The sequence below is a fragment of the Primulina huaijiensis genome, unplaced genomic scaffold, assembly GCF_012295235.1.
Source record: "Primulina huaijiensis isolate GDHJ02 unplaced genomic scaffold, ASM1229523v2 scaffold14171, whole genome shotgun sequence".
In the NCBI taxonomy this organism is placed as follows: Eukaryota; Viridiplantae; Streptophyta; class Magnoliopsida; order Lamiales; family Gesneriaceae; genus Primulina; species Primulina huaijiensis.
Genome location: NW_027342883.1, coordinates 164,832 through 180,171, shown reverse-complemented (window position 1 = coordinate 180,171; position 15,340 = coordinate 164,832). Strand labels below are relative to the sequence as shown.

At 36.8% G+C, this 15,340-nt stretch overlaps 2 protein-coding genes across 6 annotated transcripts; both read right to left on the bottom strand.

Annotated features, from left to right (window-relative positions):
• Window positions 1–1,066: 1,066 nt before the first annotated feature.
• On the bottom strand, window positions 1,067–6,066 carry LOC140965739 (protein unc-13 homolog). Of its 4 annotated transcripts, none has more exons than XM_073425893.1 (6): window positions 5,731–6,066; window positions 5,263–5,659; window positions 3,841–4,704; window positions 3,263–3,718; window positions 2,580–2,769; window positions 1,067–2,499 (listed from the first exon to the last, which is right to left on the bottom strand). In XM_073425893.1, exons 2-6 carry the CDS (start codon window positions 5,650–5,652, stop codon window positions 1,583–1,585), a joined length of 2,817 nt encoding a protein of 938 aa, XP_073281994.1. In that variant the 5' UTR covers window positions 5,653–5,659; window positions 5,731–6,066; the 3' UTR covers window positions 1,067–1,582. The 4 variants fall into 4 exon arrangements, with proteins under 4 accessions (XP_073281994.1, XP_073281992.1, XP_073281993.1 ...); XM_073425891.1 differs by having other exon boundaries at window positions 5,263–5,654; XM_073425892.1 differs by having other exon boundaries at window positions 5,753–6,066.
• A 1,188-nt stretch (window positions 6,067–7,254) lies between these two features.
• On the bottom strand, window positions 7,255–14,929 carry LOC140965737 (DNA topoisomerase 1-like). Of its 2 annotated transcripts, none has more exons than XM_073425888.1 (16): window positions 14,670–14,929; window positions 11,924–13,097; window positions 11,574–11,768; window positions 11,266–11,346; window positions 10,775–10,834; window positions 10,553–10,647; window positions 10,238–10,394; window positions 10,013–10,138; window positions 9,719–9,799; window positions 9,520–9,610; window positions 9,306–9,439; window positions 8,444–8,512; window positions 8,271–8,360; window positions 7,917–8,020; window positions 7,678–7,846; window positions 7,255–7,551 (listed from the first exon to the last, which is right to left on the bottom strand). In XM_073425888.1, the coding sequence occupies exons 2-16, from the start codon at window positions 13,082–13,084 to the stop codon at window positions 7,483–7,485; spliced, it is 2,682 nt and encodes an 893-aa protein (XP_073281989.1). In that variant the 5' UTR covers window positions 13,085–13,097; window positions 14,670–14,929; the 3' UTR covers window positions 7,255–7,482. The 2 variants fall into 2 exon arrangements, with proteins under 2 accessions (XP_073281989.1, XP_073281990.1); XM_073425889.1 differs by having other exon boundaries at window positions 11,924–13,090.
• Window positions 14,930–15,340: the final 411 nt, after the last annotated feature.

Sequence of the window (15,340 nt, the reverse complement as noted above, 5' to 3'; positions counted from 1 at the left end):
AAAGAATTGAGCTCTATTTATAACTAATTCTCTCGTTCAGTTTTTTAAATTTTTTCGATGTGGGATACGTTTTTTTATTATTTAATTTAAATTCTTACCTAACATTCTGGAATCAATTTCGAGTTTACGAAATAATACATTTCGTGTCTCGGGAATTTCTCTTTGTAAACTCATTGAAAAAGTGGATGAAACAATTAGGAACAAAGATAAAGATTTTTGTTGGCACAAGGCAATCCATTTTCTTGGTCTGGATTTTTTGCTTCTTCAAATTATAGTGAGAAAGAAAGTCGATATAATATTATCGCAATCGTTTTGTCCCCGGACAATCTGAAAATAGACGCGGGAAGGTAGTCACAACGAGGATGGACTAAATAAGGGATGGGAAAAGATATTATATGGTAACATAAATAAAAAAAAATAAAATTATGTATACTTAATCTCTATGTAAAATATAGTTATGTTGAAGTTAGATTTTTCAATTAATTGAGTTTTATTTTGTGTCTTTTTTATCATAAAAATTAATTATGTTAAAGTAATTTTTCTAATGGAGTCCACTGAAAAAATAATGGACTTCATATGTATTGATAAATATTCACTATTAAACACATCATTGAGATAGTATTGATAAATATTCACCATTAAATACATCATTGAGATATTGTTATAAGGGTATCATCTCATTTCCTCGAGTTTTAGATCAAACTTTTATTTTGTTATGTTGTATTTTATGGTAATGATATGATGTTATCGTCTTATTGACAAGAATATTTTGCGAAGAAAAAAATAATTATACAGGAATATTCACTGGATAATACAGTAATATAGTCATTCATGATTCACTCAATTGAAAAATGCATAAATTTCATCCATCCATCTATATATATATATTGCCATGTAATATAATTAGTTTGTGTGTTTCAACCTACACAGGGTATGTTGTTAGGCCCTGTGAAAGGATAAAATTACATATTGTCATTGTTTGAGATGGATTTATCATCAATATAAATTTTAAATAATTATATTATTTATATATATGAATTTGTCATATCTGACACGGAAGAGAGAAAAGAAAAATGATATATCCCTGGTTCCTAAAAAATAAGAAACCAGTTCCTAATCTTCATTCTATGACAGGAGGGATGCATAAACTGGTGAACTAACATGGCTGATCATAATGCCTCAGACATGCATCAAGAATTCCTCCGTATTTAAAAATACAAATTATATTCCACAACAAGAAAAATTATTTCATTTATTGGTAATACAACACAACCAAAAATTAGCTGCAACCAAAGGAAAATTCTACCAAATTTCTCATATGACTTAACTGTCTATCAAAGCTTGCAGGCATTACTTAGTCCTGCCTCGTGTGGAATCCCCAGTCACCTTAATGTCAAACACTACCTATTAGTTAAGTCTCTCATTTTTTGCAAACTTTCATTCAAAGACAAGATCACACGCCTTAACATTCAACAATCTAGACACATATTACCCAAATTATGTCCCGTTTGATTGGAGAAACTTCTGGTGTAGAAACAGATGCCAGCTTTATGTCGCAAGTTCCATGAACTGGTTCTGAAATTTAGGTTTTCTTGGGTAAGTCGTACATTTTCTTCAGAAACTTTGATGCCAATTTATCATTCCTATTGCACAATACCCGTAATATTGTATTCGGTTCGGTTGGACTCCACTTACCTGTCGTAGGAGGCAATGGAAGCCTTGACTTTCCAGAATCTCCATAGCTACTAATAGCAGTACGTCTAAATTGCTCGATAAGATTATCCGTACTAGTTTGAAATAATGGGAGAACGCCTTTAAAGGTAACAGATAACTTATCGACTAGTTCATTTGGCAAGCCATCTCCATTGGACCAGAAAAGATCAGCAAGAAACTTGAAATCCTCCTCTATTATCAACGAATCTTGCACGGTGAATACACGAGATGGTCCTCCACCGAGCAAAACCAACAAGAACCCTTCAAAGGAAGCTCTCATTACATCAGTAATAACACGTGTCCGGACCCGATCATGAACCATTACGGATATTATTTCTAAATTTTTCTCCAGTTCTTGAAGGAATGGTTCAATCCTGGATGAGGAAGCCTCTCCTATGTACAGGTAATGCCAAAGAAGGTGACTTAGGTCACAAAAGACAACCTTGTATGCAGCTGCCTCTGAGAGCTGCTGGATTCCTTCCATGCACGAAGATATTGAGAGCCCAAATAAGCCGTTTGCTACATTTTCATCATTCACATATCCGCCATTCCTCAGATTGGACATCGTCCTCTTCTCTACAACTTCCAACTCCTTTCGTGTGTTGTATAAAGTGTTTAAACGAAGACAGAGCTGCGGTATACCGAAAGAATCATCGTCATTTTTAACAAAGACTTGGGAATTCCTACCCGGAGCCATAAGTGTCCGGTCTTTTTTCTTAAAGAATTTTGAACCCGTGTTGCATCTAGTTAGCATAGGAAGTGTGGGAACAAAGGTTGCTCGAGATCCTGTTCAGTAGCTGAGAATCAGAAGTTTACCGAGTAAAAAGTTGGCGTCAATAACATAATCTTGTAAATACGACATTTACCACAGCCAGATTTCCCCTTTATGATGTAACTCTGGAGGCAGCGGTCTAAACCATTCATCAACTCGGGAAGTAAAACTGGATGCATTGGAATTGGGAGAAAAAAGAATGCCTCCAAAGTCTCATCAATTGTACGTAGAACTTCCACAGCGGAGGGTGCAAAACGCCCTTTATTTACTTGAGGATTCCAGTTCTATAAAAAAAGTCGGTGAGAAAATGACTTGGTATTAATCAATTGACTACACGATGAATTAAAGGAATGAAAAAAAGGTCCACGGATGGTAGAATCAAATTGGATTGATACTTTAACAGGTAAAAGAGTCTCATAACACAGAGAAAATATAATCAATAATACTGTAGGTAAAACAAAAAATGAGTTTTGACTTTTCATACTTAGTCGTCTCAATTTGGATTGACCAGAAGTAAAAATCTATTGCTATGAAAATTAGCTTTAATCTGGAAGAAATATGAACAACTAAATAAAGTCATATAAAGAGGGATGTGCGATAAAAGGAAGCTAATCTTGTTTGTAAATTTCCTGACAGAATTCCAAAAATAAACACTATTTATGAACATTCTATATGATGTATTCACACGGTTTTCTTTTCTCCCCTCCCCCCACACCACCCCCCGCGCCTATGCAATTTATTTACATGGCCAGATTGATAGACTAGAAGGAAAAATACCTCTTGTTGCAAATTTCTGTCAACCCATTCCTCAAGTCTGTCAACCCTCGTCTGTATCCAAGATTTCACCAGGTTAGCAATCACAGCCTCTGCTTCATAAGGAGCCATCTCCTGAATTATTGCCTTGCCACCATCTTCACTGTCCACTGAATCAGAAACTGCCATTTCCACAAGATCTTTCTCAAGTTTGTCAGCAGCTAGCAGTACTTGTATAGCTTCCGGATTTAGCTCACTTATACCCGAAACAAATTTCTTAAGCTCACTTGCGTAGCAAGAATGAAGAGTAGCAACAGCTACACCTGTGGCGAGAGGGTGCCATCGTTTCAGCACAGGGCTATATATTTCCTTCTCATTGAATGCCAAGTCACATATATTTTGCGAAAGGATAGAAAGAACGGGAAGAGGACTTTGTTGATACTTAGAAGACTGCCTGCTTGAGATTACTTTCTCCTTTTCCTGTCTTCAAATGGAGCAAACAGCAGTCTGAGTCACATTTACGAGCAGAACAAAATTGATAATACGAGGTTGTGTGTGTGTGTGTGTGTCTGTGTGCTTAAGAAACTTCATATGATCCTTGCCTGAGAAAAAGCACTGCGCACTGATGACCTGATATAAGCTTCAACCCTTCTACATCCTACGTCAACTTCTTTTCTATTTTGATACTCATGAGACAAGTCTACCTCCAGTACTTTGGCTGCCGACACCCCCAGCCTCAAAACACTGTGCATCACATCAATATTTCCCCTGTAAAAATTGTCGTGGTAGTGAAGCAGCATTTTTTCTGTCCACTCTAAAATCAGAGTCATTACCGAGCTTACGATCTTTGAGTACGAGGAATCATGTGTTGCCTCTACATCCTTTCCTACTTCCACCATCATACGATCAGCAGCAAAAAGGAGGTCACCCTCAATTTGACCAGTAGTGACATATCGGTGAAATAAGAGCCACAGAAAACAAAGATTATGGAACATTTGGTTTATGCCTAGGACAACCCAAGTTTTCTTGATAAGTTCTAAGACCTCATCAACTTCCTCAACAATACATGCTTCATCATTCACATCAAAGCAAGCATCAAGAAGTTTCTGGTATAGGTGGATATTTAGTGGAATCCCATCAGCCCAGTGACATACATCAGACAAGGAACCATCGAATTCCCTGCAAGAAAGAGATGCCACAACATTACGGAGGACTTGCATGGATTCACTGTGCTTTCCTGTTTCGATTGGTTTCTCTCTAGCTGCACGTAGGATCTGCCGAAGGCGCTGAGGGGCTGTTTGTGATTTATCAAGAGGCAGATGTGGGTGCACAATGAGTCCAGCTTCAAGCACTTTCAAGCTCCTCCTTTGCCATGCTTCGTATTCTTGTTGACCGGTAAAATCCGAGGATTTTAACTGTTGTAATAACTCCAATGGCAACACGATTGATTCTATCCGTCTTCCGAGCTGCTCAGAAATAAAAGCCAGGAAAACATACCGAATTACTACCACATGGACATGAAGTTATGATAGCCATTATCCAATATCCATACAAAATCATCTTATCTCACAGACAATTCAGCTGAAAAATTCTGAGCCCAAGCACAACAGAAATAGCTTAATGATCCAGCTCTGCAAGAAAAATGCAGGTATGCAATCTCAAGTGTTCTTGAGCTACTATTATCTTCAGCCTACTTCTAGAATCTATGGCATTTCGAACTAAATATATAATTTTTCCCATGGTTTGAGATCAATTTAAACTTTATGCTAAACATATTTTCTTACCAATAATATCCTCCGCTCAAACCTCATTTGATTATAAAGGAATTTATCTTCCAATTTGATTATATTTCTTTCAGTTTACAAGACAGTTTGCTCGAAGAGAAAAGTTCGAAATTTTCAAGACCAAAAACGCATTAAATTTCCGACGCCGCCTTCAATGGAGCAATTTCTTGAATCTGGCTTTAGAACTTGGGCGAAAAGCTTAAAGAAATAGTTAAAAGAAAAAACTATCAAATATCTGACCTGACCAGCGGCAACTCTCAGCAGTCCGCGCCGGATTCTGGAATCGGTCTGGTCCGTGACCCTCATCTGAACCCTCATCAGTTCCGAAACAGTAATCCCACTCCTCCTCGGGACCGATTCGGCCCGATTCAGATTTCCCGACCCGTCCAAATCCTTCTTATCATTCTTCTTCTTCGACTTCAGACCTAGAGCTTTCTTCACCTTGCTCGCGGCCGAAATCGAGGCCGTACTGGATGTCCTCTGCAAAGGCCCCGATTTCTCGGAGTTGGAAACATAAGTAAGAGGCCTTCCTCCGCCAGAGCTCCGGCAGGCTGCGACGAGGATCTCGTAGGCAGTTTCCTGGAGCTCCGACTGGGACAGGTCAACACCCAGATTACCAAATGGATTCATGTCTACACTATTATGCAGGAAAAAAAAGTGGGCTTTTCTTGATAATCAACGTAGAAAACTTGGACCATATAAACATACCGCAATCATGGGTCATTTGCACATATATGAAGCTGTACATTTAAGAACCATTCATGGAGATGAATGATTGCATGCGAGTGAGTGTGAAAAGCAAAATTTTGATGGAATTGTGAAATAAAGAAAGGGTGGCGAGTAATGTCATTAGCTTGCTTGAATTTTAAGCAATATATATTAATAATTGCAAAAAATTAATGTAGTTTAATTCTTTGATTCAAGGTGGGAAAGTAGGAAATGGACATTATTAAACGAGTTTGGCAAGAAAAAGTAAAAGAGAGGAGTTGGACAGTTGAAGTGTTCCTCTTTGTTGTCGCATTGGGCTACGACTTAGCATCTTGATTCAGAATTTTGAAAAAGAGGAGATAACTCAGGATGATGGTTGTTTCTGAATACATAATTATGTGTCATATTTCAGTAATAATTTTAAAATATTTATTTAAACGATGACACCCAACGGCCCAAACAACCACATCCATTTTTGCTCTCGAGATCCATTTTGGATTGCAAATTTTTTTCTTTACATTTATATATGTGCGTGTGCGATTACATGTAGAAAAATTTATCTAATCGAAAACCTTTATCTAACATTTTTATACCATAATCAATGTATACTTGATGAACGACTTGAATTTAAAAAGCCTTTTTATGTTAAATAACGATATTTATTTTAAAAATTACATAAATAACAACGTAAAAACGTTACTAAATTTTAGAAACTGTGTTTTTTCTTTAAAAATTTTTAGAAATGGGGTTTTTTAGGGGGAAAAATAAAATTATTGGTTTCTTTATGCAACAGTAGCTTAAATGGATTCATAAATCATTTTCCTGTTACATATTTTAGTAAACATGAAATATAATATAACTATAAGTCGAAACACGATTTCATTAAAAACAATTTAGACTTGAGAGCTACACCTAGTGCCATCCAGCTAGCATTCGAGGTATTATACTTTATATTTTGGTTTTTCAGTGACTGGAAAGTGTATGTTTACGTCTCTTGAACACCAACCTCACAAGTAGATGTCATTACAATGCTCATGGAAGTAAGCACACATATACCTTAAGCTTGGACATTACCCGAGTCAAGTTATTCGAGTTTGACTCGACTAACCATTGCACGGCTCAAGTTCGATGAGTCTAGACTCTAGTGGAGCAGTCTGTCGCAGGGGTAAAATTTAACCAAAAAATGGAACATACCTCAACAAAATAGGTTGACAAGCACTCGCACTTGACTTATAGATACTGAAGCTAAACTTAAGAAGTAGAAGTTTGAGAAACTATAGCTGAATAAGAGTGACAGAGCGAGTTTTGGCCGCTATGGAGCTACTCACAAGCAGGCACAGTCCACTTCAGCTGTTACGCACATCTATCTATATTGATGTAATTTACCCTTCAGTTTGTTTCGACAGAAACCACGCAAGCAGAACTGAATTACACTGCTGACTGAATTGTGTGGTTAGATATGTGAGCCACTTAAACTCATTTACCAATATTATCTTAAAAAGAAAGTAAATTCGGTCACAGAAACGAAGACAACATTCAGGTGCTCGCATTAACTCAAAGATGGGGGAAAAATCACCCCACGATATCATTGAGATCATCTAATACAGTTAGCATTTTTCGGCCAAAGTAAATAGAAACTGTGCGCATATAATCATTCACCAATCAATAAATTTGTCAAATTCTTCATGATCCCTTTTCTGCTTCTGCTTCTGCTTCTCGTCTGTTTACATTACGTATTGCGCCTCAAAAATATCAAAATCTGAATTCTGGATCCACATCCATTGCCCATGCAAATTTCGCCAGAAGGGACTTATTGAAAATCTGCAGTAAAGCATCGTCATTGAGAGAGTAAGGTAACCCAAAGAGGGGAAAATCAACACAAGTTTACACCCATCAAAGAAGAAAAAATCAAATTCTTAAAAAGATTACGACTGGAATAGGACTTGCCTTCTCGATAGGAACTTCCTGGCGCTTACACCAAGCAACTGTAATTCTAGGATCAAGGTAGTTGATCCTCGATGTGCCCAAAGCTATAGTTTTCAGATCTTCTTTGGTCTCCTTGTCGCGTTCCATTTTCTCAATCTTTGCAGCAGTTTGAGCTATCTTTTTCTCTAATCTGCAACACATTCCATCATCAGCCACGTGTTTCTCAAACTTCAAATTTATAAAAAAAGAATTATAATTACGCTTCAGGGTTCATATTCCGCTTAGGTTTCCCATCAGCATTCTTCAGGGGAGGCTTCCCTTTCTTTGCCCTCGCCAAATCCTCCTTTAGTTCTTCCATAGCACCCTGAAAGAAGTTTAAAACAATGCATGCAGATAATTATACAAATACAAGACATAAAGAAGATATCATAGAAAAGTTAAAATAATACACCATTCAGACAGTTAAAACACTTGAGCCAGTCCACATGGCTTCAGACAGTATACTACGACAAAATCAGGTGGATACCCTTTTCTCCCACCAAAATAGTCATACTAAAATTCATCCGACAGTCTGCCATAATCATCCAGTATGAGAAATATAACCAAGATATTACCTTTAGTTCTTCAATTTTCTCATCCAAACGTAACATCTGGGCACTGTGGGACTTTGAGACAGTACGCTGATGATTACAAATTATTGCAACCTACAGATGACAAGCCAAATAGTAACAGTTCTCGACAAAACATAGAAAAAATGCATATCATCATCAGATTCAACAGCCTTTACCTCCTTGTTTGCATGTTGATAAACAACAACTTTTTCAGCAACCTCTCCACCTTTCGACTCCTTGCTCAACTGTCATTCAGAGGCACCAGCAGATTTTAGACACTATAACCACATAAAAATTGTAAAACACTATAAGAGAAGTGGTGCGGCTGTCTAGGATTTCTTTACCCATCCATTCAGAAGAAAAGTAGCAGCACAAAATTTGAGGGAACGTTTAGTTAAATTGCACTAGTGAATGCCATATTTTAACAGCGAGAATGGTCCTGCTTGATATTATTTTAGCACATTTCAGTGCGTGATGTAAGTTCATAAAACACAAAACTCTGAAAACATCCCCTTATGTCACATGACTCACATCCCCATTGTAAAGGCAACACAATTATACTAGTAGATCAAAAAGTATGCGATCAACCCCAAACTAGTAGGAAGTAGCCTATGATCGTGTAGGAATTATGGAGAAAAATTATGCTTGTGACAAAGTCACCATTTGGAAAGAACTACGGTTAGATGTTTGACAAAACATCAGAGTATCTCTTTGATTAACTTTTGCATGAACTAAAGTTACTTGCAAAATGCCGCAGACTTATTATTTTTCCTTTACAACTTATAAATCATGAGGGTTTCAATATGAGACGTTGTCCATAAGTTCCATTTAGGGATACTTTTATAGGCTACGTGAGTCCTCACTTCAAGCTAATTCACTCCTACTCCAGTTGCATGAGTGGGGAGCAGAAGTTGCTTCATTTCTTTCATGTTTATATTCGTTACAACTTACACTAAGGGTAAATAACAGCAGTATTGTACAATGTATACATATATAACAACTTGAGTTTCAGGTCAGAAGTCCTATGTCGCATCTTACCATATCATCTAACGTAATAGATGCATTGTATGTCCGAAATACTTTGGCTGTGAGGCCAGGCATGAGTTCCTTCAGATGAGCATTCAGTTTGCTAGTGTCAAGCTTGTCAAAAAGATCTTCACCACCTTTTTTCCCTGAGAACAACACATCCATGGGTAAGACAAGCTGATACCAAACTATGACATACATGCAAAGCAAAAGATCATTTACTGACCATTTCGAAACTGTTGGATTGCTTTGAAAACAGCAGTTTGAACGATTACTTCATTTTGATACCTTATAGAGTCTTTACCAAGGAAATCAAACTGTGAATAAAACAGGAAAATGCTGGAGGTTATCACTTCAAATATCTTGTTGATAAGGCATCATGCTGCAGGACCAAGGCAATTATTTGAACATCAGAGTCTCTTTACCTTCAAGATATTTGGAGGAACAGGTTCCACATTTTCTACTTTCAATGTGCAGCAACCAACTGTATCAGCTTCATCATCGTCCTTCAAGATGACAAAGGAAATCATAAAACTTGATACAGAACTCATATGGAATTGTTACAGCCAATACTCGAGAATAAATAAATCGTGCTTTAGGGACAAATAATTTCTTCAATTCAACAAGCCTGGATCGCAATGATGATCAAGATAACATACCCAAGAAATTTCAAACAACTAGAAGTTAACATAATTAATAAATCTTTTTGCACCTCATACCTTCTCATTGCCTGCCCTAAGAGCTAATTTGTCTATAAGATAGGTTGCAACTGCTATCTGCTTCCTTGTAGGATCCTTGCTAGAAAAATCTTTGGTATAAGCAGCTCGAATACCTTGAATATGGTTCTTCATTCAAAAGCATAAGATTTTGAAAATAAGTCCATCAGATTTCCACCAACACAAGTAACAAGGAAAGCTTTGATAAACCGAATACATTTCAATTACCTTCAAAAGCCTAGCCTTCTCATATTTCTCCTTATCGCTCTGGCCTTTCAAGGTGCTGCTAGCTGCTAGGAACACATATTTGAATTCTTTCAGGTTTATTGGATCATTCCAATATGCTAACCAGGTCACCGTATTGTCATGCCTTATTTCTTTCCAGCTGCCACAGTGCATATTGACAGGGTTAAATTTTATTTAAGACCAGATAGCATTGATAACAGAAAATACTAGCCATTCATAAAGGTTTTCTGAGAAAACGATCCAACCTGGTCTTAGAAAAAAGAAAATAAAAGAAAAAAACGACTAAGAAAGTAGAACCTTTCCCCAGGGATAGGACACTCAGGAATTGGAGTATCCTCCCCAATATTTATGATTATGTCACTTGGCTGTATTCGTTTTTTTAGCTTCCCCATCTGTTAAAAAGTAACAGCATTTAACTTTAAAAAACCTGTGTGCCATTAAATACTCAAATAAAGATGCAAAGCATATACGTGCAAATCTCCAATATGTTCTATTGCTACTGAGAAAATGTTGATAAACCTTAGGGTGCTCGCCACGGCCTCGAAACAATCCAGGTGGTTCAACCCTGAAGTTTCCAACCTGGAAATGGTATAACTGTCAGCTTCTTGAGACACAGATAAGCAAGGGATGCACATAAAAATTTCCCATCATCGTAACATAAAAAGAAAATGCTAATGCGGCAAAGCACCAACGTGAAAACAAAAATGTAGAATCCAAGTCATTTGATAAAGTGGTGAAATGCAAAAACAACAATTTGCACATCATGTACAAGGATGAGGGTAAACCACGCATATCAATCTTTGTCTTCTCTAGGAATATAAACACAGTATGAGAACAAGATGCAACCAACACAATAAAATACTACACCCTCATGTTCATTTGCCTTCCATTAATTGTGATGCCATTTTAATCTTTCAACAGTTCAGACATTTGGTATAAGTAAATTCATTTTTTCCCAATTATCAAGTGGGGAAAGAATCACAGCACATAGATTAAGGACAGAATCACACCTTCTCTTTGACTCCATCAACGATTGCCCACATAAACTTTTCCTCTTGCTTCAATTTCTCCTCTTTTAAAGCTTTCTTCTCCTGAGAAGGAAAATAAAATTAGAACATTGGTATGCCCCTTATGAAAATATATATTACATGCTTGGCTGTTCACAGGAGCACCATATTATGCAACAGCAACAAATTATGTCTCAGCGAAAACAATCCTTTTCTGTCAGGGCAAAGCTTTTATCAAGTATGAGCAAGAAAAGTTCTTTTCTCTGCGTTCATGGCGTTCATGCTCATCATAAGAAAAGGAAATGCTTTACCTCGGTGCTCATCTGTTTCTTCTTCTCCTTCTCTTTTTGATGCCATTCATATATAGGAGTAAAATCACAATCTTCCAACTTCTGAATAGTGTGATTCTTTCCCAGTATCTTCCGCCAGTCAGTCATAAAATTCTCTTTGAACTTAGGCTTGTTCATGTACTCAGTATCCAGCATCATCGCAAACATTGTCGCAACCTGCCAAAAGGAGAAGGATTAGAAACTGCACTATTTGCGATAATCTAACATAAAGCAGAAGATAGAAATTGCAAACTCAAATAATTAGAAAGAGAAATATAGCATCAATGCAGATTTTATAGGTGTTGTGACACAGCTAGTGAGAAGAGAGGAACCTCTTCCTGTTCTGGAGTTAAGACGACTGGTTTTCCCTTGTAGAGCATCTTAACTCCATGAGGCTTGTATGGAGGTGGAAAAATCACACCATTATGGACCAAAGTAGTCCACTTTTGTCCTTCACCAGAGCTGGGAAGAACCTTTGACGAAATGGAATATTTTGTGCTTTTCACAACCTTCTTCGATTTCTTATTTGTCTTCGTTGCCGATGCAGATACAGATTTAGTGACTTGTTTAACATATAATGACTTCTTAGCTGAAGAATTCTGATTCTTCATTCTCTGTGATATGGGAACATGATCATCATCATCCTCTACCTTTGGGTCACCTCTAGGAACTGCAGTGCATGCATCAGAAAGCTTAGCCTTTTTTTCAGAAGATCGGCATTCAAATTTCACAGAATCCGGAGGTCTCTTCTTTAGAATAGACGAAGGTTTCTTTTGAGAGCGGTCTGTTGAGCTAGACCCATTTTGATCAGCTTTGGTCAATATGGGTTTTCTCTCATCAGAACTATTAGACCTATTAGTGGATACCCTAGCATCAGACTTTACTTGGAACTTAGTAGACAAGGGCTTCTCATCATCTGAATCTTCCTTTTTCGGGAGACTACGCTTTTGAACCAAAGCTAAAGTATTAGGTCCTTGTTTGGCATGATTAGAGTTGCCCTTCGAGGAGCTAGGAAGCCTGGCACTGAGTGGTTTATTATCTCCAGAATCCTCTGAATCATTGGCTTCACCTGCAGCTTGGGTCAATGGCTGCTCTTCTTTGACTTGTTGCTTAACAGGGTTGGGCTCATCTGTTACTGAAGTAGGTCTTTTGGAATTCGCTGAGTAAGACTTAACTAATGATTCCTTGGCAGAAGAACTCGATGATTTTGGGCTTGCCAGAGGAGACTTAATAGGTGGTGCCTTGCAAGAGGGAGGAACCAAATTACCCTTTTGCGCAGTGGAACTTTCACCGTTACGAGATTGTTGACCAGGTGTTGGCCTCCCCAATCGTTGGTCATGCTTTTGAGATGATAAATTCTTTGTTTCTGAGTTCACCGGGTTTTGCCTTGTAGAAGAGCTAGACCTTTTAAAAACTAGCGGCTGCTCATCCTCATCCTCATCCTCATCCTCATCATTCAACAATTTTTTTTCATCGAAAGATTCAACAGCCATTTGTTGCTGTTACCTTTATCAAAAAATAACAGATTCAGTTTCTCTTGAAATACAAGCTTTTTCACATCCTTAAAAAGTTTGAGACATTGCAAATTCAAAATTATTTGGAAACTGATATACAAATCCTGATTCACCAATTGATGCAAAAATACTATCGATCTTGCGAAGAACTTCAATAAATCATACATGAAAGTTGGAATATCTAAGGTAGAAGAAAAGATAATGATTAACAAGTTGAGTTGTCGGAATAAAATCTCCCCTTTTCTATTCGCAAAATTATTTGCTGCTTATCTGACTATAGGCCATCGCAAAGAAGATATATGTCTGTCTCAATGGTGCTTGTTGCAGGAAAAACGTTGAATATCAAATTCCTCATCAAAAAGAGCTTAAAGATGTGGTAATTCAGTACAAGGGGATCACATGAGCCTGTCTTTTCTTTCCTAAAATTAAAATCAAAAAATGCCATTCTATGTTAAATGAAAATTATTTACATGCTTAGTTGTAATTGAAATAAGGTATAATCATCATCAAAAGTCAGAATGATGGTGAATCTTGAAGAAAAACTAATCATGATGTAAGAATGATGATGAATGAATCTTGAAGAGAAACTAATTTCTCATGCATGCACCAACTGTGAAATAGGCACAAATAAATAAAATAAAATAATACTCAATGGTATATAAATAAAGCATTGGGAACACCCGAAAGAAGTTGCAGATATTTCATTCAGATTTAGAGCATTCATATATATAAGAAAACTAGTGTACGAAATTCTAGTCATGGGTATGATTTTGCAAACGCTAACTCAAATTAATAATTCACTGTACGATTAACCAATATTTAAATCGTAGAGCTGGATCTAACTTACTCCACAATGAGAACCTGACAAACATGCAGATGTGATGCAAATACACCAGATAAATTGCATAGCCAAAAATTACAAGAACAAAAGAGCAGGGGAACATGATTTTGATTCTTTTCAGCTTCATAACGAACACAAATCCAAATTTTTATAAGCTAACTATACAGTAAAGAAAATGACATCTTTAGGGTTTAGACTTCCAAAAATTGACAGAAATCAAATCGTGTCCAGCAAACCCATGCACTTGATCAGATTTACTTCAGTACAATTCTCCTGATCTTGATTCGGTATCAACCTCCATATCCTTAAGGGCCATTCTAGTATTGGTGACTACAAAAGTTCGACATTTTGTTGTTTTCAAGGTAACAGAAAAGTAAACAACATTACAGTTTTTAATCACTAGCTCGAAAAACCTCCTTCGAATAACCTTACAAACAAAAAACATAAAATTAACATCGCCAGCCTAACATAGACCCGATTTAACAGGTACAGAAACTTTATCATTCTAAAAAATTAATCAACTGAATGAAAAGTAAAAAATTTAAAAAAAAAAATCACAATCTCACAATCGAAATATCCAATATTTTTCTCGACGTCGTTGAGAAAAATAAACACGAAGAATAAAGAATAACCACAAACGCATTTTAAAAAAAACTTCTGCATCTTCACCAGAGTAATTTGAAAAGATAAATAAACAAAAAGAAACATGAATTCATATCTAACCTCACGCCTCGACGGAAATCGGGCTTTTAAATTCTTTAATCACCGATTGAGATTTTATCTGATAAAGATGGGGAACTGAGTGATAGTCCTGTAGCAACAAAAATATTTCAGGAAGCCAATGAGCTTCGCAGCTTCCGCCGGCGGCGCCGGAGTGGACGGTGACCGTCGAAAATATAAAAGGGGTGTGAGCAGGAGATGAATGCGGCGTAAGGTGAATTTTTAAGGGGGAGAGCTGCCTGGTTACATTTCCGATTTGTTTTTTAATTGTATCTGAATGCGGGTTATGGGTCGGCCTTCATGTGAAATTTTGCCATGACCCGACCCGTATATTCTTCTATCTAAGTTACGGGTCAACGGCCTGAGGTTAGACTACCTAATTTTTTCACCCCCTTCCCTTGCAAACAAGACTGCCGTGGTACACGCATCCACGCGATACTTGTGAATAAAGTATTTTAAAAAAATATATTAAATGAAGGTTGTCAAATTTTGAAATTGAATTGATACTCGAGTAAAATATGATTTCAGAAAATATCAAAAGTTGAATATGAAGTTTAGTGGTTAAATTGTATTTTTAAATAGAGATTGAATCGATGCATGGTAATCCGTTGCCTATGATTTTTCTATATCTATAAATATCTCAATAAATTCAAATAAATTCTTTTAAAAAAATT

Bases quoted from the DNA above. Each gene is read 5' to 3' on its own strand.
- LOC140965739 (XM_073425891.1), bottom strand. From the start codon at position 5,770: ATGTACAGCTTCATATATGTGCAAATGACCCATGATTGCG. The intron at 4,705-5,262 runs GTCAGATATTTG...ATTTCTGAGCAG, and splicing joins TGAGAGTTGCCGCTGGTCAG to CTCGGAAGACGGATAGAATC. The intron at 2,500-2,579 runs GTAAATGTCGTA...GCTACTGAACAG, and splicing joins AAAGGGGAAATCTGGCTGTG to GATCTCGAGCAACCTTTGTT.
- LOC140965737 (XM_073425888.1), bottom strand. From the start codon at position 13,084: ATGGCTGTTGAATCTTTCGATGAAAAAAAATTGTTGAATGATGAGGAT. The intron at 10,648-10,774 runs GTTTATCAACAT...ACTTTTTAACAG, and splicing joins GCCGTGGCGAGCACCCTAAG to ATGGGGAAGCTAAAAAAACG. The intron at 7,552-7,677 runs GCAAGTCCTATT...GCTTTACTGCAG, and splicing joins AGGAAGTTCCTATCGAGAAG to ATTTTCAATAAGTCCCTTCT.